This window comes from Solenopsis invicta, chromosome 13 (genome assembly GCF_016802725.1).
Source record: "Solenopsis invicta isolate M01_SB chromosome 13, UNIL_Sinv_3.0, whole genome shotgun sequence".
Taxonomy (NCBI): Eukaryota; Metazoa; Arthropoda; class Insecta; order Hymenoptera; family Formicidae; genus Solenopsis; species Solenopsis invicta.
Window position 1 is genome coordinate 9,454,286 of NC_052676.1, and position 26,690 is coordinate 9,480,975.

At 31.6% G+C, this 26,690-nt stretch overlaps 3 protein-coding genes across 12 annotated transcripts in view; 2 read left to right on the forward strand and 1 right to left on the reverse strand.

The window, feature by feature from the left end:
• Positions 1-19,341, forward strand: part of LOC105194120 — a 153,776-nt gene extending 134,435 nt beyond the window's left edge. For all 9 annotated transcript variants that reach the window (XM_039456846.1, XM_039456847.1, XM_026138805.2 and 6 more), the window contains 3 exons: positions 1,997-2,090; positions 11,781-12,096; positions 16,050-19,341. In XM_039456846.1, the coding sequence (XP_039312780.1) occupies positions 1,997-2,090; positions 11,781-12,096; positions 16,050-16,217 (578 nt within the window). In that variant the 3' untranslated portion in view covers positions 16,218-19,341. The remainder of the gene's footprint in view (positions 1-1,996; positions 2,091-11,780; positions 12,097-16,049) is intronic.
• Positions 19,342-21,836: 2,495 nt separating this feature from the next.
• On the forward strand, positions 21,837-24,249 carry LOC105206905. Of its 2 annotated transcripts, XM_039456687.1 has the most exons (5): positions 21,837-22,043; positions 22,126-22,359; positions 22,481-22,643; positions 22,748-22,849; positions 22,986-24,249. In XM_039456687.1, the coding sequence occupies exons 2-5, from the start codon at positions 22,155-22,157 to the stop codon at positions 23,419-23,421; spliced, it is 906 nt and encodes a 301-aa protein (XP_039312621.1). In that variant the 5' UTR covers positions 21,837-22,043; positions 22,126-22,154; the 3' UTR covers positions 23,422-24,249. The 2 variants fall into 2 exon arrangements, with proteins under 2 accessions (XP_039312621.1, XP_025991972.1); XM_026136187.2 differs by lacking the exon at positions 21,837-22,043 and having other exon boundaries at positions 22,051-22,359.
• LOC120359387 lies at positions 24,154-26,284 on the reverse strand. Its single transcript, XM_039456688.1, has 2 exons — positions 25,186-26,284; positions 24,154-24,579 (listed from the first exon to the last, which is right to left on the reverse strand). The coding sequence occupies exons 1-2, from the start codon at positions 25,488-25,490 to the stop codon at positions 24,171-24,173; spliced, it is 714 nt and encodes a 237-aa protein (XP_039312622.1). The 5' UTR covers positions 25,491-26,284; the 3' UTR covers positions 24,154-24,170.
• Between the last annotated feature and the right edge of the window lie 406 nt (positions 26,285-26,690).

Here is a 26,690-nt window from a genome sequence, read left to right on the forward strand (position 1 = left end):
CTTACATATGCAGTCACAAAAAATTATTGTATAATCAGATGAAATCATTTGCAATGAAATGAAATTATATGAAATCATATGAAATCATGTAATCCGTGGGACATTTTAGCTAGTATTTACTAAAGACCCTATAATAAAAGTCGCGCCATCAGGCGATCTTGACAAAATTCAATGAGCGAGATGTATATATACTCTTATCTCTTTCTTTCTTTAATCTAGGCGCGACTCATTTACCTCTTTTTTCTAGGAATATGGGACAAAAAGGTAATTATGCGCAATAATATAAGCACATGTGCGCATGAGAAGTCATCATGTTTCTAGTAAATATTAATAATTCAAACAACTTTGAATATTTCTCGATGAAAATTTGCGTGTTATTATTCGTAACAAAATTTTCTATCACATGCTGAGCCACATTTCTTCTTTAATTAAACAAATTTTTATTAAAACTATCAAGTTTCCAATTTTATCGATTTTTTAATTATGTAATTTTTATATTTTTCCAAAATTCAATTTGGCTCGACAATTAGTAACTACACTATTATTTTGTAAACACGTGTAATTTACAAATTCGATGAGACCGGCATTATACCGATCATAAAGAGTTTTTATATTTTAGGGTGAACTCTGAAACGGCACCAAAAAAATATGTTTAAACCTAAAAATTAAAAAAAATACTGTTTATTAACTTGGACTAAAAATTTAAAAAAATCTTGGTATTTACTCCACATCGATAACATAATGAGTAAATAACTTTTCTAAATATAAAATTTATTTCTTTTTTTTTTAATTTACAAAAATCAATAACCTTTCGGCATTGAAAACACATAGCCTTTTAAATTAATGCTATTTTATTTAAAACTGTCTAGATTAAGGATTTTCCAAGGATAAGTCGCGCTTCACTCATTGCGAAAAATTTTTTAGTGATAAGGAATTGAAACCAAATTTCAAAATAAACTATAATTATTAAACTCTATATATGAAAATAATTTACATCGATGTTGATATTATCAACAGAAATAATAAACCACCGCATTTTTCACACCTTTATATCTTACGTATTTGAAAAATAGATTTCTAAAATTATAATAATTAATAAAAAATTAAAAAATATGAAAAATAAAGTGACATAAATAAATATTCAATTTACTCTCTCACCTCTCCCCCTTTTTCGTATCCCCTAAAGCTTGCTGGATCACGGATATAACCCATTTTAAAAATAGGTTAGGGTTCACACAAATTTGGGAAACCCTGTTCTCAATTTTTACATGATCGTAGAGTTTTCGAATTCTTGATTCTTAGTATGCATTAACTGTCGGATATTTGAATAATTTACCATTTAAATAACTTGGTTCTTGTACTCATATGTGGTACGCTTGGGTCTCCTTGAACTTTTGGACGTTTAAATGTAATGACTTTATAAACGCTGGAATCCTCAAATTCCTTAATTGAGATAAGAACAATGAACATTTATAAAAGGATCTTTATAATATTTTCATATTATGTGAGTGTCTTTATATTTGGTTACATGAAAAGTTAAGGTTCAAACCTTGACTGAATTAATATTTTTGCAACAAACTGTTTACAATTTTGTAAGGAGGGGGGGAAGATTTTATTTGCGTCATTGCTATACTGCTTATTAACATTATATTATTAAACTGATTATCATTTAATATTGTGACATTAATATTCAAGTTTAATTTATAGCTGCGTTTTAAGATCGAAAGTAACAACACTAGTTTGAAGAACTATAAAATATGTTATACATATATGATGTATTATTACATAAGATATATTACATTATCAATATATTGAGAATTAAGATCTTGCTATAACCATTCATTGGCCTTATCTCGATTTTAATTGTGTTATACACATCACGTATATTTTTTCTCAATTATTGAATAGTTTAATAAAAGAAACGTTTCTTCGACCGAGGAAACATTCATTTCTGTGACCAAGGTCAGAATGATAAGACATTGTCTCTTTGTTACAGAACCACCCACCGGTAGTGTTTACATGATAGGTGGGGTGCTGATTGCTATGGTTCTGGTGGGCGTCTTAATCGTTCTACTCGCCGTAACGATCAGGTAAGTGCCACTTTATCACATACTATCTTCCATCGTTTACGTTATTATCAACAATTTAATAATAAGCCTCATCCATCTACTAATGGCCATTAAAATCCGTCTTCAAGTCATACTGACATAAATTTTCTTCAAAATGCTTGGTTATTGATATGTTACTTGATTATTTCATTCTTATTTTCATGATTCTAAAAATTGACTTTTTAAAAAATGTTTAATTACCGGAGTTGGATAGTAACTAGTGAAAGAGTTAAGAGTTAAATAATAAAGTTAAAAAGTATATAAATAACTTTTAATTTAATTTAGCTATCTTAATTTTTAACTTTAAATAGTTATTTTTGAAACAAATCAACTTTAATTTATTAACTATTTTCTTAAGTTAAAAATTTATTTATGTACAATAAAAAATTATAAAAGAAAAAATATATTTCCACATAAAAAATAATTTTTTTTTGTTATTTCATATAAACTTAATTTAGAAATAAAATATTAAATTTATTTGATGATTTACATTAGAATTGTTGTAATTTAAAACTTACGAATTTCTACTTTAATATAAATAATCTTTTCAAAATTAATTTTTAAATTTAATTTAATTTAACGTAATTTTTAACTATTTTTTTTTATTCGTGTAACTTTTAACATAACTTAATTTTAATGTAATGTAAATTAATTTTATAAACCATTAGCTTTATCTTAATTTAGTTAAAAAAATATATTAACTTACCCAACTCTGTTAATTACATATTTAAAATACAAAATATATAGTTGATATGAAATGAAAACATCAACTTTAACACATAAAATTTCAGATATTAAAATATCTATTTTCTTATTGCAAATAAAATATTGGAGATATCGGCTCATTAGTAGTAATCTAAAAATTTTCAAAAGTTAATGTTACATTAATATAAATTTTTTATTTGTAACATAATTCCAATTCATTTTCAGCAATACGCAATACTATATATTAATATAAAATGCTACAACAAAACTCATTTTATCTTTTTTTTTTCTATAAAATTAATCTTTTGACTTTATGACATTTTTGAAATAATTGTACACAATGTAACTTTATTAACAACTGTGCATTTCATCGTATCAGTTTTTTTTTTTAGTTTATTACAGGTTGGGCTATTAATGATGTTAATTAAGTAATTTACATTAGTGTGATGGTACAGCCTCGTGAGTGACGTTAAATACAGAGCTAAAACGCACTCGGAAAAATACTCGGAAGAAAAATAGCGATGAATGGAATAATTTCGCATGACGAATACGTGATAATTGCGGCCGCTAACTAGATCTAGCATCGACGAATTGCGCGTTGAAAATCGCCAATTAACCACAACCTACTTTTGAATCTTTCTCTCTCTCTTCTCGCTCTGTCTCTTTCTCCATTTAAGCAACAGTGATTAAACACAACAGTGATTAAGCTCATAAAATACGATGCATCCTAAATATGATAATTGCGTGTAGAAAACTTAACAATAAAAATTAAATTTCTCATAAATTCTTTCGGCAATTGTTTTTACATTTTCAAATATGTTTTCAATAAACCTGGCTTAAATTATAAAACATCAAAATAAATAATTAATAATAAAACTAATCATTTGAGATAAGTTATGCATAATAATAGCTATATGTAATAGCTATATGTTATCGAAATTATTGAAGCTATATTATTAATTTGTCTGAGACTAATCTAATTATCTAAAATTAGAATTACAAAGAAATTAATTCCATTAGATATTAAATCATTGAAACCTTAAAACCGCTCGTGCATATTAGCGAAGAAGTTTTCTGATTTAATAAACATTAAATCTATTCATGTTTTTGATTTTTTTTGTATTTGCTGCTTGGTTTTTTTTACAACTCTTATAATAATGAATACAGACCCGGCAATTATAGTGTAGACTCGTGGAGCACTCCACACCCAAGCTTGTAATTAGTGTGGAAATCCACACCCAAGATATTCAAGGATTGGATTAAAATCCAACTGTGAATTTTTTTAAATATTATGCGCGGATGCCGACCGCTTGAATGTAAGCATGACGCAAAAGCGATTGAATAATGGAGCTGTAATATTTATTCATAGGAATGCAGCGAAAGATATAGACCAAAACTTGGACGAAGCAATAAATGAATTCGTCAACAGGGACCGGCACAGCTCATACCGCACATAATATTAAATATTTCCAAAAAATATTTCTGAATCTTTTTTTCCAAAAAATATTATGAGAAATATTTTAACAAGGTTTTAATAATATTTTCAAAAGGTTTTAAAAAATAAAAATAGTAACATTTTTAAAAACATTTTAAAAATTTGTTAAAAATATTTTCAAAAATATTTTTTATACTACTCAAAAGAAATTATAAAAATATTTTAAAAAGATTTAGAAGAGATTTCTGTCAATTATTTCCAGAATATTTTTACAAATATTTTTTTTTACAGAATCTAGCGGACATAGAAATATTTCAAAAATATTTTGGGAAATATATTTTATGAAATATTTTAAAAATATTAAATCTTTATACAAAATATTTTAAAATATTTTAAAAATATTTTGTGCTGTATGAAAGAGTACCGTCGCAATTCGCAATCGTAAAAAAGGAAACGGCAACAAAGAACACAAAATGAAAAATAAAAAAGGTCACTTTATACTCTTCTTCCCTCCCCTTGTCAGTCAAAAATTTCACAAGCAAGGTAATTTGCCAGGCTTGAATAGATATATTATCTTACGGTGATATAGAAAGCATAGAAGTGAATATATTAAGAAAGAAGGTGAAGACTAAAAACGCAGAAGCACAAAAAGAAAACAAAAATTCGAAACTTGAGAGTGTTCGTTTATCTGTCTGTCCAGGAGTGTCGCGTGGCATCAGGACGCGTGGCTGAAAACAGCTCGCATACGTCTGGTGTGCGCCGAACGGAAATAAAGATAAAAACAACGTTCGTGAGACGCTCGCATTTCCCTTTTGGATGCTCTTTCCCAGAACGTCGTCGTCGTCACAAGACACCGTCGAGACACAGTCTCTTCTCCGTTGTTGCTTATCAAAACGTCGTTAGCCTCTGCCAAGGCAAATCTTTTCTTTAGAAAAAATTTTATGGTGAATGAGATTATATTACTTTAAAATTTTCAAAAACACGAAAAATTTTTTAATTTTTTAATAGTTTAAAATTGTAAAAATGAAACTAGTGTATAGATTAATAATTGTAAGTAAATTTTAAAAAATTATAAAATTTATGTCTCAAAATTTCAAACACGTTTTTATCAAAACCAATGGCAACGATAACGCAAATGATTTGTCCCATCAATTAACATTTTTTAAGTTACACTTTTAGTAATATTATTACATTAATTCACAGATGCTATCTCCTCCTTTTCAGCTTTTTTAAATTATAATAAGAAAAGATCAAAATTGTTCAAAAAAGCGCAATTTCCTTGTTTCGTAAAAAATTAATTTTTTAGAAATCCTCTATGAACTAAAAGTAACAAGTATAAAGTTTAAACAATGCCTATTTTTATTTTAGATAAGTTATCAAAGCTAAAATCTTGGTTACTATACAAGTGCATACGGACTACAAGAATGATTTAGAATGTCGTTATTTTAATATTGTTGTTATAACTTTACTTCTTAAGTTTAAGAGCAAAAAGAATTTTTTCAATAAACAAACCACTATTTGTTTATCTCTTTAAATAAAATTGTATATAATGTTAGTTGTAATTTCCTACTCAACAATGTAACTGTTATATAACACACTCGTTATATAACAGTTATTGTTGAGTGAGAAATTACAACTAATATTTATATAATTGTAACTTTGTGTTTGCTGGGATGTATTTAGTAAAGATTGCATCTTTTGAAGTTATATTGCGATTATAGCAAAATGCTGTTACATTGAAATAAATGTAATTTTAAATGTAGCAATTGCTTTAATATAGAAATATTAAATACAAAGCGTTTTGTCAGAAATTAAATATTTATACACTTTTCATTCATATGTGAACTAAGCTTGCTTTAAATATGAGGCAACATCCCTATATGTGTGTGTGTTTGTGTGTGTGTGTGTGTGTGTGTGTGCGATTTTAATCATTTTGCTATAACAAATTACTGTCATTATTCAAAATAGCATATCGTATAGTACCAGAAATTTTTCTTTTAACTAATAATATGTCACTTAGATTTACTCACTCAAGCTGAAGAACATTAATATAAAATTTTGATATTCTCGAAATCTTTCTTGTCTCTTTTTAAATTAGATTTTTCCCTTTTTTAAATTATTCTTGTTTCATTTAAATAAATCTTTGAAAATAGCGCTTGTATTATAAAGGAGAGATTTCGCGATAACTTTTTTATTGTTCCTTTTACCATAAATACGTAAATGGAACACAATACCTACTTGCTTTTTGTGCCAACAAGTTCTGGTCTCTCCTCTAAATGAGATACATTCCAAGAAAAATTTAAAGCAATAATGATCAAAATGCAATTACGTGCATGTGATTTATATCCGCAAATATTAAAATATTCATCGCAAATAAAAATATATGATTACAAATTTCTCAATCATGAATAGCGAATCTGCAAATAATAAATTCGCGAATACAAAGCATTGACTGTATTTATCTTTTCTCGACCAAATTAAAATTACGCAAACACATTTATAAATGAAATTTAACAAAACTTTGAAATACTTAAATAATCATGAACAGTTTTTTTTATATTTTATACATTTTTTTTTACACTTAATCACATGTCTTGGACAATTGCCTGAAACTCGAGACGTTTCTATTCTTGCCGACGCTAAAAGCGAGCATGTCTTTTAACGAGAATTTTCATACGCGATAAAAACTTTCGTTTTAAAATAAAATTGAAACGATAGTTACATTTGTCAATCGACTAGATAAGTTGGACAGTTAAATAAATAACACGAACATATAAAATTAAAGACAACTGTATTACGTTTATATTGTTTTTATTTCGACAAATAATAGTAAATAATATCTAAATTTCGCAATCTCTTGTCTTTGACAGATTTTGATGTTTAATAAAATCCATCTTCACGCGAATTATCAAAATACATGATGTTGTCGGCTTAATCTTGTTTATCAACTGATTAATGAGAAATTTCAGTAACTTACGGTCTGTCACATTTAGACCCGGTTTTTCATTATCCGGTTAACTTGTAGTTAAACTTAACCTGGTGTTTCAACCAATGAGCTTCACTTATGGCATCATCATGAGTGAAGCTCCTTGGATAAAAGTTTAATCACAAGTTAACCGGATAATAAAAAATCGGGCCTTATAAACACGATTTCTACCTCTGCGAAGCAGAAGCAACACTCTAGCAGCAGAAAAATACAATTCTTCCAAGAAATCTAGAATTTTTTTCACACTGTGAGGTTCAGTGTACCTCTCTCCGTCATCATTCATTGTGATGAGCTAAATCTAACGATCGATTCATTCGTGTTATCGCTGTGATAGATATCGATAATCAATTAATAGATTCTCATATCTGCATCACGATAGTCGCTGAAAAATTCGGATCTTAAGTAACTTGCTCTAAGAATCGGGATCTTCCATCAATGCTGTCATGTACAAGAATAGATTTCAAAATAAGTAGAGAGCAACCACCGAGATTATGCACATATGTACGATGTAATAAACCTTTCGTCTCATTCGATTCTCTTTTTATGGGTGTTCCGTCTTATTTAACTCGGGTATAATATCGTCAAAGGTTACTCAAACCTGTTGCCTTGCATTCTCTTAAGCTTATTTAGGCAATGTATAATATATTACTCGCGTCAAACTTCAAGCTAGAATTCGGTATATTTGTAATTCAATATGTTACGTATTATTATGTAGATATATAGGCATTTTAATATGTATATATATTTTATTTATCTACGTGTATTCCTATTACTCAGCTATTCTTCGTGTTTCACAGCACGTAATAAAATTATAAATAGAATACTATCTTGAATTGTGATAACAAGAATAATACAAATCACATCTAAAATAGATTCGATTCTTTATCTTCATTTCATCTTAATTCATTCTATTGAATCAAATTCTGCGTCCAAGATTCCAATGCGTTTTGCCGTGAATTTTGTTCTGCTTTGCTCTTTTTCTTCCAACGTAACTCGGCCCGAGGAACTCCGATAATAAAGGCAACGTACACAAATGCGCACGATTTAGAGATGAGAGTTTTATTGTTAGGTCAGCGTGAATATTGCGCGTGTAATGCAGACGAGCTCTCCATGTACGTATTGTGTGAAGTAATAAAGGCGTCTTCTCAGCCACCGTTGCGTAATCGTGGACACACACAAAAGTCTCGAAATTATTATTTCCTATCGCTGTCTGATAAACTTCGCGCGATTTAGGAACGAGATTTCGTTCCTCTCGCAAGTGTTCTGTCTCTTGTTTGTTAATTTCTACAAATTGAAATCGATTTTTTCATGCAACTCGATTCGACTTGATTTTATCTTATCTGAATTAATTTAATTCAATACCTTTTAAATGATTGCTTACAAATTGACTAATTTAATTTAATCTTCTGAATAAATGCATTTTTTTAATATCTTTCCAGTGATAACATGAGTCTGTTACATTTCAATTGTAAATTTGTTTTACATAAAACAAAACTTTTTTGATCCGGAAACACTTATGAAACATCTACAATGTAGTTATTTTGTAATTCACTATATAGAAAAGGTTAATGAGCATTTAAGGTAGACGTAAATAATATAACTGATTCTAAAATGATGAAATTAACAATATGAGAATAAAACATTATTCATGGACGTTTCGGACTTGTTCTTTTTCAGCGTTATAGGTTAACAATGTTAACAATCACATCTGTTAAAATGAACAAATACACCATAATGTTATTAAGACAAATGAAAAATATTCAACGTTTTGTGATTTATTTTATTTCATTTTTAATGTATTTTACTTTGAATTGCAAGTTACAAAAATTTTCGAACGCCGCGTATTTATTCAGAAAATTAATAATTTCCTCTTATTTTTGTTTTAACTTGATATTAAATTCCATGTACAGCAGATTGTATGTAAGTTGAAATTAAATTATTTCTTGTGGGGTTTAAGTTAAAAAAAATTAATATTAATATCTTGCAATAATTTTGTGTCCCTTTCTAGCCCACTTTATGTCGATTAGTTTTGTTTAAAGTAACGAGCAGGATATTTAATTTGATTTCTTTCAAATCGATTTTTTTTTTATTTTATTAAAACAACAAATTTTTTTATTAAAATAAAAACAATGTAGTCTTAGAAAGATTAAATGAAATGTCAAGATTAATAATTAGAACGTAACAAGCTAAAACGTAACGAATAGAAAGCTAATTTATACAAACGAAATCTAATACAATAAATACAATACAAACTTATCACAAAGTCATCATCAGTGTAATAGTAGTCCTACTGATTAATGTAAGAAGAAATGCAACTTCGTAATCGATCTCTTCTCGCAAATGTCTTTCATGGGTTCATCCCCAAATGTTTCTTCGCATGTCAAGTTGCAAGAATTGGCGATATAAATGGTATGTCGAAATTATTACGAACAAATTACGTTTGAAGAAATATAATACTATTTGAAAAGTAAAATCGGAGATAAATGAATTTTTTAACTGTACACATTTTGTACAATAAAATTGTACTTCTTTAAAGTAACATAAACTTGATGTTTAACTTAATCTAATTTTATTTAATTCTGTTTGAGAGTAAAACATTAAATTAGTTTAATGTATCTAACAAATAAAATTCGATTGTAATCCGCAAATCGATAATCGCCGCACGTATTAAAAATCGTATTGATGTTAGTCGAACATTTTAATACGACTTGTAAACTGAATATCACGCACGCTACCTTTATCGCGAGGAAACTGTCAGGAAAAGGAAAAAAAAGAAAAAAAAATATAGTCTTCGTGTGGATAAACGCATGAATTTCCCTCAGGAATACTCAGGACGATTATATGCTAAATACGTTCTGTTAATCATCGCGTCAACGTGAACAATACCGTACAGAGAGAAGCACCGAGTATAAAGAAAGAAAAAAAAAAGAAACATGTTAGAAACTACGACAAAACGAGAGGCCACGGCCGCCACCGTCGCTGCCGCGCCGTGTCGTATCGTGTCGCTGTCGCTGTCGCTGTCACCGTCACCATCGCCGTCGCCGTCGCCGTTGCTGTCGGTTACACATCGCGATTACGTGACATAAAGACGTAAGTCCGCCTGGTCGGCCTTCTGGTGTGACAACTGTGACGACTGCGCGATCTCCGGTGGCGCGGTGAGCGGGCGGGCGCCGTATACCGTTTGAATTTCCCTTCGGCGACGATTGGCCGCCGTATGCGACGCGTGCCAATCGCAGACACGCTCGCCCGTGACGTCACCGAACGGTATAAGAGACGGTCATGTATCGTTCTTCGATTCAGATGCGCGCTGGTTTGCGAGCGATGAACGGCCGGAGGTGGTGATCGCGCGGAGTTACGTCGGCTGCGGCCTTTTGGCAGTGAGAGACGACGCCGTGCGCGCCGTTCCATCGAATATTCGCGTGTCGGCGCGCGTAGTAGGAGAAATAAAAAGAGGCGGAAAGAGATAGAGAAGGCGGAAGTCCACGATCTGAATGATCGAGTGCCAAGGATTCACGAAGCTAGTCAGTGCGAGTATCGCGCAAGTGTAAATGGTGATATCCTAGCCTGTGAGTTAGACGGAAGGTTAACAAAGAGAGCATTGGAAGTGCGTTAGTAAGGTCCGTTTGACAGAGCGAGACGGTAATAAGAAATGGTGCGTGCGACGGAGACGGAGAGTAACCTAGAAAGAAGGCCGTGTTTCTAAAACTTTGGAAGAGAGAGACGCGAAGTGCATTAATAAGAGAGAGAGAGAGAGAGAAAGACACACACACATAAAAACTTTTTGGGATAATAGTCCACATTCGTCTTTGCAAGAAGGATGCATCGATGCAAGAACATCGAAGAGAAAGATCGTAAAGTATTCCTGAATTCCGATTCAACCGAGTAACAATCGCGTTAAAGAGAATAAAGAGCGGGAGAGAAACAAGGGGAGAAATCGGGTTTCTCCACATGTGAAGGAAGACAGCTGATTTGACAACAGCTCCGTGCAGCGTAAAAGCGTGAGAGAGAAAGAGATCATAAAGACTGAGAAAGGGGAAAACGTTAACGTTCATTTTTTCCTCGAAAACTTTAGGATTCCCCCTCGAGTCATTAGAGGGAAATCCGGAACGTCTTGATATATAGTCGGAATCCTTGACAATTCGAATGGAACGTACGTCGTCGCACTCCACAGAACCGTGTCGACTTGCGTAACTACGAGCTCTCGGAACGTCAGAGCTCAAAGAATCCGGGTGCCCAAGAAGCTCTCGTTTTGTTTTTTCTTTTTTCCTCTCAAAGCCTGAATCTCGCAGAATTTCAGGTACCTCGTAAATTCGGGAGATCTTAAATCTTTGATCCTTTTCCGACTTTAAAGTCTCGTCAAAGAGGCTTTTACTCTGAGCTTCGGGAACTTTTGTACCCTGGAGAGCTCAAAGAATTTCGCTGCCAAGGAGCTTCCGTGTTCCAAGAACGCGGTCGCGAAGACAGGCAAGCTCGCGAGGCTGTATCGAAAGTGCAGGAAGATGGTCGGGAGCAATGGGACCATGATCGCGATTCGCCTTGTTCGCAGCAAGCTGCGGAAGCGCGAGGACCATCACTCGAGCGCGAGTGCGGTGCACCCCGAGGCGACGGTGGTGCAGACAGCAACGTCGCTCTCAACGATCGGGACACCAGCGATCGGGACGCATCCGGATGGTTGCTGCACGCAGATGTCCACGACCACCGTGTCGACCGACCTCGGCAACAGCGTTTGCGACGAGCATGTATTCGCCGCGACTACGGTGACGCCGTCCGCCAATCCGGTCGATCCGTTCGCGTGGCAATTCCCGCCCCCGTACCCGCCCCCCCACATGCCGCCGGCGCAGTACGCGTTGTACAACGATCAGGTTGGTGCACATTTTGTACGTTTTGTATTTTGCTGCCACTCGATCGTTCTCAACTTTTGTTTCTGGTCAATATTGAAGAAGAAAACAGCTTAAAATTCTTTTTTTTCTCACCGAAGACAGGGTTTTTTAAAAAAAGGGATGTATTTGAATATCGGATTAGAACGATTTGAATTATACCTTGAGATGTTTTTCCGAAACATTCCAATCTTTTGGATTTATTAACCCTTACGATACTATCTCAAAACGGTGCCTCAGCCTTATCATCCTGGGTATTTTGAATCTGTTCATTTTATCATCTATTTAAAATGATTTAAAAAATCTTTGAAAAAACTCATGAACATACTTTCTGCTTTCCAAAACATGTTAAAAGGGCGAGTTTTTTGTACAAAAAATTTGTACAAATGAGAATTGGTTGGACAAAAAATACCCAGGATAGTAAAGAAAGAGTTAATAATATTCGTGAAATTTTGAAAAAAAATGTAAGGAATTTTGGAAATTTTCTATTTTTCAATTCTAATTTTCTATTCAAAATTTGTTGTAGTTTTTATAGTTCTTTAATTCTTATAGTATAGATCGGTATTTATAGTCGATTCTTATTTCAAGAATGTCTTAAGTGATACCTTAAGATGCTAGTAAGATTCTGATTGATTCACAGTATTGCGCTTAAAAAACTTAAAATAATCTAAATATAGATATGATAAATTACATATAAGTGTGTCTTAGACACAGACAATTTAATTTTAATTTATCTAGATGAAAGATAAAATTACATATGGTTTTATCTAATAATTTTTAGATAGTATTGCTATATATATATATATATATATATATATATATATATATATATATATATATAATCGCTATTGCACAAAACAATTTAGACTATAAACAATTTTTTTTTTATTTATAAATTGTTGTTTCTTAAAAACAAAAGTTTTTCAAATAATTTCTCTGTGACAAAAATATTTGGATCTGAATCAATGTGCAAATAAAAATCAAAGTTAAAAAATAGAAGAAATATATAACTCATATTACATAAAGACTGATAAAATTCCTTATAAAAATTTCCGAATTTATCATTTTAGGACAATTTTTATATTGCACTACTACTGATCTGTATATTCTGGACTGTATTCTGATATACACTGTTAGTATTAAAAATCTGTAGTTCACATACATATGCTACTAGATTTTCAGTACTTACAGTGAATTTCGCAATTCACCCTATTATTACTTGGAAAAATTTTCCTGTTAGGATAAATAATAACTTGAAGGTTGAGCATAAAAACAATACTTCATTCTCCTTAATGTACGCATTATCTCAGAAAATTTTGAAAAAGATAACACTTTTATCTAAGATAAAGATGAAGATAATATACATTATAATAATCTAGATAAAATATGATGATGCTATTTCTTTTTATTATTATCTAGATAACTTTATATAGATAATAGCAAATACTGTTGGTTTATAACAGTTTAAAACAGTATTTAAAACGGGTATATCATAAATATAAGAAGCGACTATGAATACCAGCCATAGATTTTAGAACTCACATCAAAATCTTTTGAATTTAATGTAATACAACGTAAACACGTAAAAATAATCTCGATTATATACTTATTAGTATCTATCGAAGTTATCGATTAGTATCTATCGATATCAAAATAATATATAGTTTTTAATTTTGATATACATATACAACTCTTGCAGAGATTATATGCGAATGTGGGCTATACAACAATAGTTGTTAGAGAATCATTCTGAATGTTTTACGTTAAAATTATTTTAAGAAAGATTTTTTGTGTGTTTATCCGTAATGATGATGATGATGATAATATAGAGAACAGAATTTCTTCTTTAGACACTTCTTTTTTGAGTCACCTTGCCCGATTAGCTCAAGTCAATGGCATAAACTTCGTACTTAATCGCTCCTCACGATCTATCGGTCGATCTAACCGTCGCAACGGCTAACCGACTAACCGGTGGAGCCAGTATTACTAGATTTTACTGGTTTGCTTCTGCTATGCTGTCCAACAACTCGAGGACGCGTGTGGTACATCGATCGGAGACACCCGAAAAAAGATTCGCGTAAAAAGCAATGGATGCAATTGCTATTCCATAAGGGCGATTCTTCTATGACAAAAATGCGCATAATAAATTTTACTTTCCATATTTCTTCCTTGATGATGACACAGATGACAGACTGGCTTTATTTTTACAAGTCACAATTTTAATTTTGAATATTTTAAAGGCTTAATTATGCCTTAAAATTAAATAAAGTTAAAGATTAATATAGTATTAATTTGAAATTAATTGCAAAATAGAATTTGTGATGTTTTAGAAGATTTTCTAACATATCAATCAAAACAAATTTTGATGTTTTTTAAAATCACCGTTTTATTTAAAGAACTGCAATATACCTTTGCATTAAAGTAACAATAAAATCTTAAGCTTTTATATATTTACGATTCTGTAAATTTGATCGAAAAAAACTTTATTAAGAAAGAAATTGACAAATTTTGGCTTGTTTATCTTTTTGATTTTTATTGCTTCCAATACACTTTTTATAATACTCGGGAAAAATAAGAAGCCCATTCGTCAATCGATAGTCGGGACAGTGACCCGCGGCCATCACGGTTTCACGCTACTTTGCGGACGATCGATTATTCCCGCCGTTCGAAAGGCGATCGCTGATTGGCTACAGCTGCGATGCGCCTTTTACTACCCTAACTTAACGTGTGGAAACGGTTTCGATCGCGACAAATAAAACATTATTTGTTATATTTCATTCAATTCCGTTAATATTATTGTATAAAAAATGACAAAACATATTAAAAGTTTTTTTTTAAAAGAGGTTGCCTCTCATCACAATTAGGTCACGGTATAATTTATTGATCTTGCAAGGGGAAAGTTCATATAGGCTGACAATTAGGGAAATTAACTTCTTTATTTAGAAAGAGAGAATTAAAAAAGCGGCTTTATATAGATCACTTAAAATAACCATCTCTATTAATAATAAATTTAACTTCATTATCTGATAAAATCGAATTGATTACGTTAATTTTTCTTGTAGCGTATGTAATCATTACTGAATTAAGAAATTTCTATTATATTGACATGACAATAAATGCAAGATTAAAAATGTACTAACAATGCATTTGATTTATATTTAATCAGTAGTAAATTTAATAACAATGAATCGTAAATTTTTGTAATTGCGTCACGACGACGTCGGCTCATTTTACGGCCATAGTTTAGCTATAAAATTGCCACGTGAGATATAATAAAGCCTCATAATGTATATATAAATACATCGGTGAAATGGGTGCAGCTTTCCATGCTTCCCCGGCCTGACGCTAAATTTAGCGTCGCCGGTGGGCGTCTACCTATTGCCGCTTACCAGCCGGGCCTCGAATAGGGTGCAGCTGTCAAGGCGTTCACGAAATACCGTTCCTCCGTCTGCGAGATTGGCAAGACGTTGGAGTCGCCGCAGTTTTAGCCAACAGTGCAAAACTATAGCGAATTTTAAGGAACGAAATTTCTGTATCTTTGTAAATGAAATATTGTTTATTTTTTAAGCCACTATATATTCACGTTTTAAGTTGCGATCGATGGAAAGAATTACTAAAATTGCGTTAGGAATACGAATAGATATTAAACGAAATCTTATTTTCTTTGAACAAAGTATTTTGCTTGGATAGAACCTTGAGTCAATGTATTAGCGATATTCAGTTAAAATTTCTAATCTCAATGAAGAATGTTCTCCAATTTTTCAGTTGCTTTATCACGCTTATTTTTATAGACTTTGACGTACAATATGAATAATACAATACATTTGTATATCCCACATAATAGAACATTTGTATACATTGTTTATCTTATCCATTGGTTCATTTACATAAGGATTAATGCTGTAAATATATAAAACGAGATCTCTTTAATTTTACAGGATACCCTTGTACACGGTTTGCCGTCGGACAGGTCTGGGTTTGCGAAGGGCTTCCGCAAGAATCTTGGTGGACGCTGGCGTCGACTGGTGAAACGGAAAGCGGAGACGGATACCTGTGCCATTCCCCCCGAGCTGAAAGATCAACTGAAGACCATCTACGTCTATTAATGGCCAAAAGCCATGTCCCGAAAATCTGAGAGCCCCAAAAAGAAATGTGAATATTACCGATAAAGGATCGATAAAAACACAAGCTTTATTAGTAAAAACAAGAGGCTCTAGTCAAGAAATCGAGGAAAACGTGAAAAAGATCAAAATGAAAAAAAGAATCAGGAATGACATAAAGGGAAATCAAAATAAATGATGAAAATACAAAGAGTGTGATAATAACATAAAAATCGAGATAGGAAAGAAATTTTTGGAAACGTATAGAGATCGAAAATCTAAAGAAACAGAAGAAAGTTCGGGAAACGAATGGCATAGGTGCCGATACTGGCCAATAGACATATCAGAAAGTGTGCCTGAAGAGGATGCAATGAAGTGCCTTCTTTTATTCCACAAGCGCCTTCTCATGAGACTGATACCGCGAAGAAACCGCGATACATGGGTGCGACAAAGCGAGTTACCTCGTAGCTTCTGCGTATATGTTTTTGCGCAATTAATTAATAGCCGACAGATCGCTTCGGATAGTTAACTAGTATTAGCGCGTCGGCTGGATTTACGAAAGGTATGAGTAGCGCGCGATCGATTATTTGATAAATTTGTGCGATTCCACAAACTACTGCTTTTTAATTAATCCCAATCGAACCTTGATTTTTGCAACTTCAACGAATCAGAAGTCGCGAGGGGAAATTAAATCAGAAAACTTTAAATTATTATTTATTAAGAGAGAACAACTTTCCTATTGCAAACTAGTCGTATACCGAATGAGAAAACCTGCAGTTACTAATGTGTCATTGTGCGAATTACATTCTTTAACGAAGCAACACGATGAAACCGGCAACGGTCCGTACTTTGTATCATCATAAATATATAGAGCGCCGTTCAAAGCTAAAGCTAAAGATGAGATAATGTAATTTAAGAAGGTCCTCTTTGAATATAATTTCGTATTTAAAGTAAATCCTATGGCTGGAACAAGCTTGATCCACTTTGGTTTTATACGCATACATGAATTTTTTCTTGGGCACTTGACTCCCGGTTTATCATATACGAATGAAGTCGATCGCTCGCTATCTCATTCCCGTAATTGCTTTCGAGGCCGCCGACGTTAAAGTGTGCAGCGATCTCTCTGGACAAAGGTCCGCGGAATGTACGGTTTAATCAATGAATGAACTTTGGTGTTCCTAAAAATCCTCAGGGGTCTGCAGGGAGGTTCTAAGATTCAAGAATCTGAAGGATTTTCCCGCCGTTAGAATGGAATGCGGCGCCTCGAAATAATACAATAGGCCAATTTAAAATTATCGAACTATTACGACGGCTCATATTGAGTCCGCTTTATTGAAACGCTGACGTGATATTTCATTTGTGCGCTTGTGTTAACCCTTTGACTGCTATTCAATGCGTATTCGACGAATAAAGTATTATAAAGTATGACTATAAATATCAGCACATTCTTAAAGAAAATCTTAAGAGCTATTTGTGATATTGAACAATTATTTCTATATTATTTCTATGCTATTATTCAACCTAATATTTATACATTTAATTGATAATATTTAATACAATAATTTAAAAATTATTAAATATTCTATAGAGTTATTAGAATTAATTTTAGTATCTTTGCAAACAATAAGAATGATTCTGTTTATAAATGATTTTATTTATAAATGATTTTGTTTATAAACAGGTTGAATATACTTGATTTTCAGTCAAAGGATTATGGCATAGTAACACCATGAAAGGAGCTTCTCGCGTCAGTAATTAATTAGTTTAAGGAAATCGACGGAGATGACATTCGGTCGTTGGAGAAGTTCTGCAGATTTAGTTAATTATTAAACTTAGGACACGCTTTGTATTAACATTTTACTAAAACGTAGAAAAAATGGTGATTAAATTGTTTCCATTGCAAAAAATTATTGGAATTATTTGCGAATAAATTTAGAAATTATTTTTGTAGTTTTTTTTAATAGGAATGATTTCACATAATAACTGATTATTTGATTCTTTTATGTATAAATATTGTTTCTCATTATTTTATACATAATAGATTTTTAATTTTACTTTACACATCTGCTCTATTTATTGGCACAGATATTTATTTTTATGCTGTAGAAATTCTGCAAAAATTGGCAGTACTTCACGAATGATCGAAAATCCAGAGGATAATCCTCGATATAGTATTGTAGAATGTAAATAGGATAACGGGTGATCCGTCGATTTTTAGAGTTATTTTTAAGGGCGTAACTGGCAATATTTCTTGCGACAGATTTAACGAGATGTTTTGTTGACTCGCGATTTCAGTCCTTTTAATATATCATGTTTTAAAAAAAAAGGAAAAAATTCCAATTTTTTATACAAAAATACTCCATTTTGACGTATTATCTAAGTGATCTTACGACAATCCAATTTATTAAACATTGACAAAAAGGATAGTATTTAAAAGTGACTTTTGCGAAACCGGCCAATAATTGAGTTTATCCTATGCATATTTCTCTCATTTCAAATAGAAAATAGATTCATATTCTGATATTATCAATTGTTAATGATATCAATTTGTAGCGGGTATTATCGTCACACGATAACGTAATGTGAAATTGCGTTACGTACATACAAAATTCAAACGTATAATGTTCGTTTTTATTGCATTCGAAAATGCGAATTCAGAAGTGCTTTCACGTAGAAAACATCATCGCATGAAATTAGTTGCAACACTATGCCTGCGGTAATGTATTAACGGTCTACGGTGCGCTTTACACTCAGCGATCAAATTTCTGTGTAGAATCATACCTTTTTATTTACTTTTTTTGTTTAATTGTATAGTTCAATTGCTTCGTGTAGAACAAAAGGAAAAAAAAAATCAATGGGTCGCGTATCACCACTAAGTGTTCTGTGAACGCGGATATGCTGAACATCATAGACCCAGATTGTACAGTGTATAGCAAGCCGTTTCTGTTCCCTTTCATCTTTTTTTTTGTAAATACGAAGTATAAGGACGGAAGGGTCGTGCTTTCCGTCACCTAGTCACTCGCTCGATTAATATTTTGTTGGAATATAGCTGTAACGACGAGAACTGATGCAGCTTACTCTCCCCAAACAATAAAGACGTCAAATAAAGAAAAAGATGTTACAAAACGAAGGAATTGTGTCTTATTCTATCACAGTTGAAATTCTTTAAGACTTTTGACCAACTCCTGACTTCTCAGCCGAGAACTCCGCGTTGACGGTAGCGACATTCCATCGTGGACAAAATTAGAACTTATAGACGTAAAACGTGACAGATTGATGAGATGTACATGTCATTTTATTATGTGTTTTATTGTAAAAATATATATAACTTGTCTCGTATTTACCAAATTCGTAAAAATGAACCGTGAGTAAAGTTTCTTTGAATTTTATACATAAAAGCACATTTTTCCGTCTTTTCAATAGCTATTCGTATTTTCCTGTGAATAACTTCACTTTACATGCTTTTTACGACTATTTACTGACTGTTAGGCGGAAAAAGGATAGATGTGACCGATATTTAGAAGTGTTTTAAAGCCATCTGATTAGTCTGTTTTATTCGAATTGGCTTTATTTACAAATGGCACGCCAGACAAAATTACGTGTCATTTTATGCAATTTTACAGAAGCGAAATGCGGCGTTCTGACGTCACGACTTCAATATGACCGTAGCGAGTATAAAGTACCGTGAATTACCAATATTTACAGTGCACTAAATATCTTCGAATTGGCGTTACAGAATCACAAAAACTTTTTTTAGAATTGAAATACGCGTAAAAAAACGCGCTTTAGTCAATTTTACAAGAAAATCGAAACGAAAATTAATAATAAATCATTAAAAATTTACTTGTATAGCCGTCGCTTGAGGTTAACTTTGGGCATATTCCGAAATTAATTGGCAGTACTGTCAGTACTGCTTTATCGTTCTGAAATAGAATTTTTTGTGCTGTCGAATACTGAAAATTATTAACCATTCTATATAAATCAACCTTAGGCGATTGCTGACTTCCGGTTGTTTTTACTCGATCTCAAGAGGTGAAGCCAGGGTTGGGCACGGATTATACCTAACGTATTATACATGGCTTTTCCATGGACGAAACTATGTATAATACGTCGTAATTCCAGTTACGTATAATACGTATAATCTTAGAACATATAGACATAGAAGGAGAATGTTTATTGTTCTCGAAAGAAAAATATGTCCAAAAAAAGTGAGAAAAAAAATTATAGTTGCCTCTCTCTCTTGTGAGTAACTGCTCAACAGTGCGCATGTGTAGCTTACGTTTGCTTGGCCGGTTTTATCCATGAAAATAGGTTAGGATTCTTTAAGGTTCCAAAGTTGTTAAACGTACTCTTTCGCGAACTGTCAAAAGTTAAACAATGGGCTTATATTGCATTTTATGTAGTAAAAAAGACAAAAATATCTACATCTACAGATACGATGCTTGTATGCGTCAAATTGGCGCGCATGCGCATTTTCGAGCAGTTACTCACAAGAGAGAGGCAACTATGATTTTTTTTCTCACTTCCTCCGGACATATTTTAGTCTGCTATTCTGCTTCCATGTCTATATGTTCTAAATGTATAATACATAAAGTGGCGCCACTGTATGATGCGCACGTGTGGCATGTGCAAATATTTTAAAAATCGTCAATTGATTCATAATAAACAACTGTTTGAATTCCTGCTTTTGATTTTCAAGTTTCTATTTTTGTATTAAATAACTTGTATGGAATGATCGTAACGCCCCAAGTTACTGTGGCTGCTCTATCAAAGAGCGGATAACCTAGAATATAGTGAAGTGATTATAATACTGTCGTCCTGTGAATTATAATTAAGATATATATGTGATATCATTTGTTGATTATTTATCCGATCAGTTTTAGAATTCATTTTTTTATTTATAAACAGTACAACAAATCCGTAGACAATTTAAAATATATTTTTTTAAATATTGTCGTGAATCCAAGAAATTTCTGTATTAATAGATTTGTTGCTTTACGTGCTAGTATACTCCAAAGTGCTCCAAGCTCCAATGCATTTGCAGCAAATGTATTGGAGTTTGGAGTATGTTGGAGCATACGACACGAACAAACCTAAGGCTGCAGGTTAAGGCTGGTTTGTGCAGGCCGTAACCGCTAACTTATGCCGGAATCTGTAAGAAATTGACCAATCATAATCGACTTATAGAAAAATAATCAACTATGATTGGCCAATTTCTTACAGATTCTGGCATAAATTAGCGGTTGCGGCCTGCGTAAACCAATCTTTATTGTAATGATGTGACATGCGACTCGCAACAATCCAATGAGTATGCAGTTTTTATCGACAAATTAAACAAAGCTATACGCTTATTGTCCTGTCGATTTGTCGCGTATCGCAATGATTCTAAGTGCAAGCAACACAAACTGATTTAATTTCATTTGGTTTCTCAAATATTAAAAAAGGACGAATAACGCTCATCAGTATAGCGACTATCGTATATTATATAAAAGTGCAAAACAAATTATATTTATGATGTATTGAATATCATGTGTGATGGATTTTTGAAGATTTAAGCTATATCCACACAAACTTGCATAAGCCCATAAGCATATGCATAAGAAAATGGACCAATCACGCGTTTAATATGAAGAACGCCATATTGCTGCATAGGACGTAAACATAGCGTACGCACATTGTCGAAAAATTTTTACCACCTATGTAGCCGCATAAGCATATGCATAATAAGGTTAACCAATCACGTGCTTAATATAAAGACTACAAAATTGCTGCACAACACATAAGCAGAACATGTGCATATGCAGAAAAATTTCATATTGTTGATATATTAATGTAAGTGAGGTTATGTTATAGGACGGCGCTTGATATATCTTCGTATTACGATCGTATCAAATAAAAAATATTTATTTTGTAGTGATTTTATCTGTTGAAAATACTCTCAAGATGGATTGTGAATTATCCAGTGACAAAGAAAACATAAATGAGCAGGATTGTACATACGAATATTGTGAAGAAGATGCTGATGTTGTTCTAATAGATCTCGTTAAAAACTTTCTCTTTCTTTATGATAAAAGTGCAACAGATTTTCAAAACGCAAAGAAGAAGGAACGTATATGGATGGAAATTTCTGAATATTTAAAGTTACCAAGTAATTTTTTATTATTTTTATAAATTATAAATTTTATATTTCATAAGTCATCAACTACATATTTTTCTCTTTACTTTTTTTACTTTGCTTTTATTAATATCTTTTTTATTGTTAATTACAGTTACGGATTGTCAAAATAGATGGCAAAGACTTAGAGAAAAATTTTCTCGCGAAAAGAAAAGAAGAGAACTAGAAACCCGAAGTGGCAGTGGAGCATCTACAAGACCTACGTTCTTATTATATAACAACATGAAATTTTTAGATTCTTTTGTTAAAAGCAGGAAGTAAGTTCTATTACCTTTCTGTAAGATAAATTAGATTATATGCTTTTTTATTTTTATATATAACTAATTTTGTAATATAATTGTTTTATATAATTAATTTTTAGAACTTATACAAACATTACACCACGAGGAACACATTTTATTTGTAATATACCCAAAACCAAAAGTATTTTACAAAAGTGTAAGCCAGTTGAAACTATTAATAGGTGAGTACAACTCATTTAGTAATAATTTAACAAAGCTTTAATTCTTTTGTTTGTAAGTTGCAAATAATGGTAAAATATTTACTGGTTTAGTCATAATTTTTTTACATAAGCTAATAAATAATTATAATCTTTTCAGCATGTCTGCTCCATCTGAGGTATTAAAATCTTCATCACCATTATCAATACTGTCGTCTTCATCATCTGTATCTTCATCTCCATCCCTATCTTCAACCTCATCTTTATCGCCAAGTATTAATGAAAATTTGTCATTAATGCAATCACGCATAAAATCTACGCCAGAAAATCAAGAAATTTCGTCACCAGTACAACCATGCATAAAATCTACGCCAGAAAATAAAGCAATTTTGCCATCAATGCAACCATGCATAAAATTTATGCCAGGAAATAAAAAAAACAAAGCAAAATGTACAATTATTCAAGAAGCGGACGAAGTTGACAAATCGTTTATGAATTATTATCATCTGTTATGTCTCAACATTTCTCAGGTAAACAAAAAATGGATGAAGATGATGTTTTTGGTAGCACAATTGCATTTCAATTACGTAAAATAGAAGAACCACGGAAGACACAATTAAAAAGAAAGATTATGAAGATTTTATATGAGTTTTAAAGATAATTTTTTATTACATCTTATAACAGTTATGTTAAAATCACATTAGGTTTGCTCTCTGTAGCTGAAGCGGCTGCACTAATTGAGTTTATCTTTTTCTTTCAAATGTAGAGTAAAAAAGATAAACTCTGAACTAGTGTAGCTAGTTCAGCTATAGAGAACAAACCTATTGATTCATGTCAAGACGGTTCTTGTACAACTGTAGTAGGGTTTGCATAATTGCATACAAATATACAGCAATCTTAGAGCAATTGAATATTTTAAGTGCAAGTGAACATTTTAAGTCAAAATGTTAAGTTTCATTGCATGGACAAAAGCATATAAAACTGAAAATTTTTTGTTTTTTTTTTTAGTTACTACATAATTTTATCTGCGGATAATATTTAATTTGTTGTTTTTATGCTTTATAAGTTGCTGTGCACTAAAAGACTTATATTAAACGTTTTGTTTATTTGAAGTTTTTTTAGTTTATTTTCTTTTTAATTTTATTTTCTATTACAAATAAAATAAGCATAAAATTTTTGTTTGCTTGAAAATAAACTTTTATTTATAACTTTAAGACGTATTAATGTGTTCTATGATAACAAATATTATTTTGTTCAAATGTATTAAAATTTTTACATTTCATTATAATCAAAACCAAAGTAAAAGTGATATTAAGTTATATGCATTGTTGCCACTTGTTTTACATTAATTATATATGTAATTCAGCACATAGATATGTATATTTTTGTACTTTTGATACAGAAATAAAAAAATAAAAATAGTACTGGATACAATATTTATTCGATCACATATAGCCATGAGTACTAAGCTAAAAGTCTTCTTATAATTAAAATATAAGCTCCCAGATTTTGGTGGTGCTTGTATCTGGATGTGCTTTCCATCCATTGCACCAATTGTGTTTGGAAAATTCCACCGTTGCCAAAAGCCCTTGCTTATATTTTTCCACTCATTCAATGTTGGTGGATTAAGATATTCAGTACTAAGTACGTTTGAAATTATTTCGCATGTTTCCTTAACTATGGAATGAGCAGTTGATAATCCAATGCGATATGCTAATGCTATTGATGTCATTTGGTCACCTGTTGCAAGAAACCTATTTTCAAGAAAAATGACTTTTTTATTATCTATCTATCTATCTATTTATATAAGTACCGTCTTCTGTCTGTCTGTCTGTCTGTCTGTCTGTCTGTCTGACCGCGAACTACTTATTCGTTTTAGTGAACCAAATTTTTACTAAAAGTATATAAAATAGGGGTAGAATTTTCCGGGGAGTGCCATGATGTGTAGTTTTTCGTTACCGATTTTTTTGGAAACCGGTTTGGAAATTATTAAAATTTCGAGAAATAATAAGTATTAATTGACCAATTTTCTTGAAACCAGTGCCAAAATTTTTTAATTTTTGGAAGATAAGTTTAATTTTTTATTAATGGATCAATTTTCTTGAAACCAGTGCTAAAATTGTTCTAATTTTTTGTTGATTTTGATGAAACTGGTACCAAAAGAATTTTATGGGGATGGCTATGGGGTTGGAAATTGGAGGTTTCATGGGGTTCTATTGATGCTCCTAATTAATGAGTGAGGAGGATTTGGGAAGAGGGGAATAGATTTTGAGCACGCGCAAAGCACGGGTGAAAAATCTAGTAATTATATATAGAATATCAATAACAAGGTTCAGAATTGAATTTATTTATACAATTACCTGAGTGTAATAATCAAACGCTGCTCTGGAGACAAGGCTCGCCAATTACATTTTTTTAAATATGATACGATCTTGCTTAATAATAAATTAAAAGTATCTTCATTCATTCGTGTATATTTAAAAAACATATCTGAATCTTGTTTCAATTTTTGAAAGAGGTGGTCAAAATCTCCTTGATAAAATCTTAATGTATTAATTGGACGACACCACCATCTTCTCTTATGTTTTTTTAATAGACGATATCGACGACGTCTGTATAACATATAACTCAAACATGACAAAGCACATAATTCTTCAGCTTCCATATTTCAATTTTTAGATTTTTCAGAGGATATGTCGAGTAATACGGATTGCACAATATAATATTACAAATCCACGGAATATATATATGTCAATTTGATAATATTTATTCTACAATGACGATTGAACGTTTTCTTTACGACGCTGCATATGCGTACACATATAAAGATACATTTGTGTAGCACTTTTCTTATTAGATATGTGATTGGTTCATTTCTTTATGCATATGGTTATGCAGCTATGCAAACTTCGTCTGAATTGACCCTTATTATGCTTATGATTGTGCATATGCTTATGGGCTTATGCAAGTTTGTGGGGAAATAGCTTAACACTTATCGCCTCATTGCATTATCGTAATTGCACTTTTAAATTACTTGATCTCGCGCGTTATATACGTTTTGTGTCTCAATCTGTGATTTTCAGAAAAGTCTCTCGATAAGATTGAAAAATCGATAATCAGTCGATCGAAAAATCGATTGATCGATAAATGAAGACAACAAAATGGGTGGGTAGAGTAGGGATAACTTGTTTGTCTCTGAATGTCGAGTATATCTCTTAACGCTCAGCTAAACAGAGTGTAAACGAAATGTATGCATCTGAGATAAAACCCAATAATCTCGACGAAATCACATAATGAATTCAATATGAGGATCAACTGAATGAGATTTTCTAATTGCAATTGTTCTTAACATCAGTTTCCAAGAAACTAGTTTTCTCATAAACAATGACAAATTATGTAACTTTTAACTTCTCTTAACGAGTTATTACCCAATCCTGATGTGTATGTATAAATATGTGATTAATAATTTAATTCTGTAAATATTTTATAAATAAATATTCATTATATCATAATGAGCAGCTTTTCCAAATATTCTTGGAATATAATAAAAAGTATACTTTTGATGTTTCTGGAATATTTAAAAAGCAATTTTATTTTTATATTCCATTTATAATTCACAAATTATTCTTAAATGTGTTTCAGAAAATTTTTATTTTTAACAAGTCTTTATAGAATTTTAATCAAATGAGTTTGAGCGTTATCTGAATAATGATTAATACCATTATCATTTCTCGAATCACTGCATAAAGCTTTATATAACTTTCAAACCATTTTATCTTAAAAATAAAAAATGATAGCGATTTATCAGACGGCTGTTTATCAACTGTCTTTTCAAACGTTGCAATTTAAAGATTAATAATGAAAA

What these genes read in the sequence shown, in the direction of transcription:
- LOC120359387 (XM_039456688.1), bottom strand. Translation starts at nt 25,490, where the DNA reads ATGGAAGCTGAAGAATTATGTGCTTTGTCATGTTTGAGTTATATGTTA. An exon ending in CGTTTGATTATTACACTCAG is followed by an intron (nt 24,580 to 25,185) that starts GTAATTGTATAA and finishes TCTTGAAAATAG; the next exon opens with GTTTCTTGCAACAGGTGACC.
- LOC105206905 (XM_039456687.1), top strand. Translation starts at nt 22,155, where the DNA reads ATGGATTGTGAATTATCCAGTGACAAAGAAAACATAAATGAGCAGGAT. An exon ending in TGAATATTTAAAGTTACCAA is followed by an intron (nt 22,360 to 22,480) that starts GTAATTTTTTAT and finishes TGTTAATTACAG; the next exon opens with TTACGGATTGTCAAAATAGA. An exon ending in TCTTTTGTTAAAAGCAGGAA is followed by an intron (nt 22,644 to 22,747) that starts GTAAGTTCTATT and finishes ATTAATTTTTAG; the next exon opens with AACTTATACAAACATTACAC.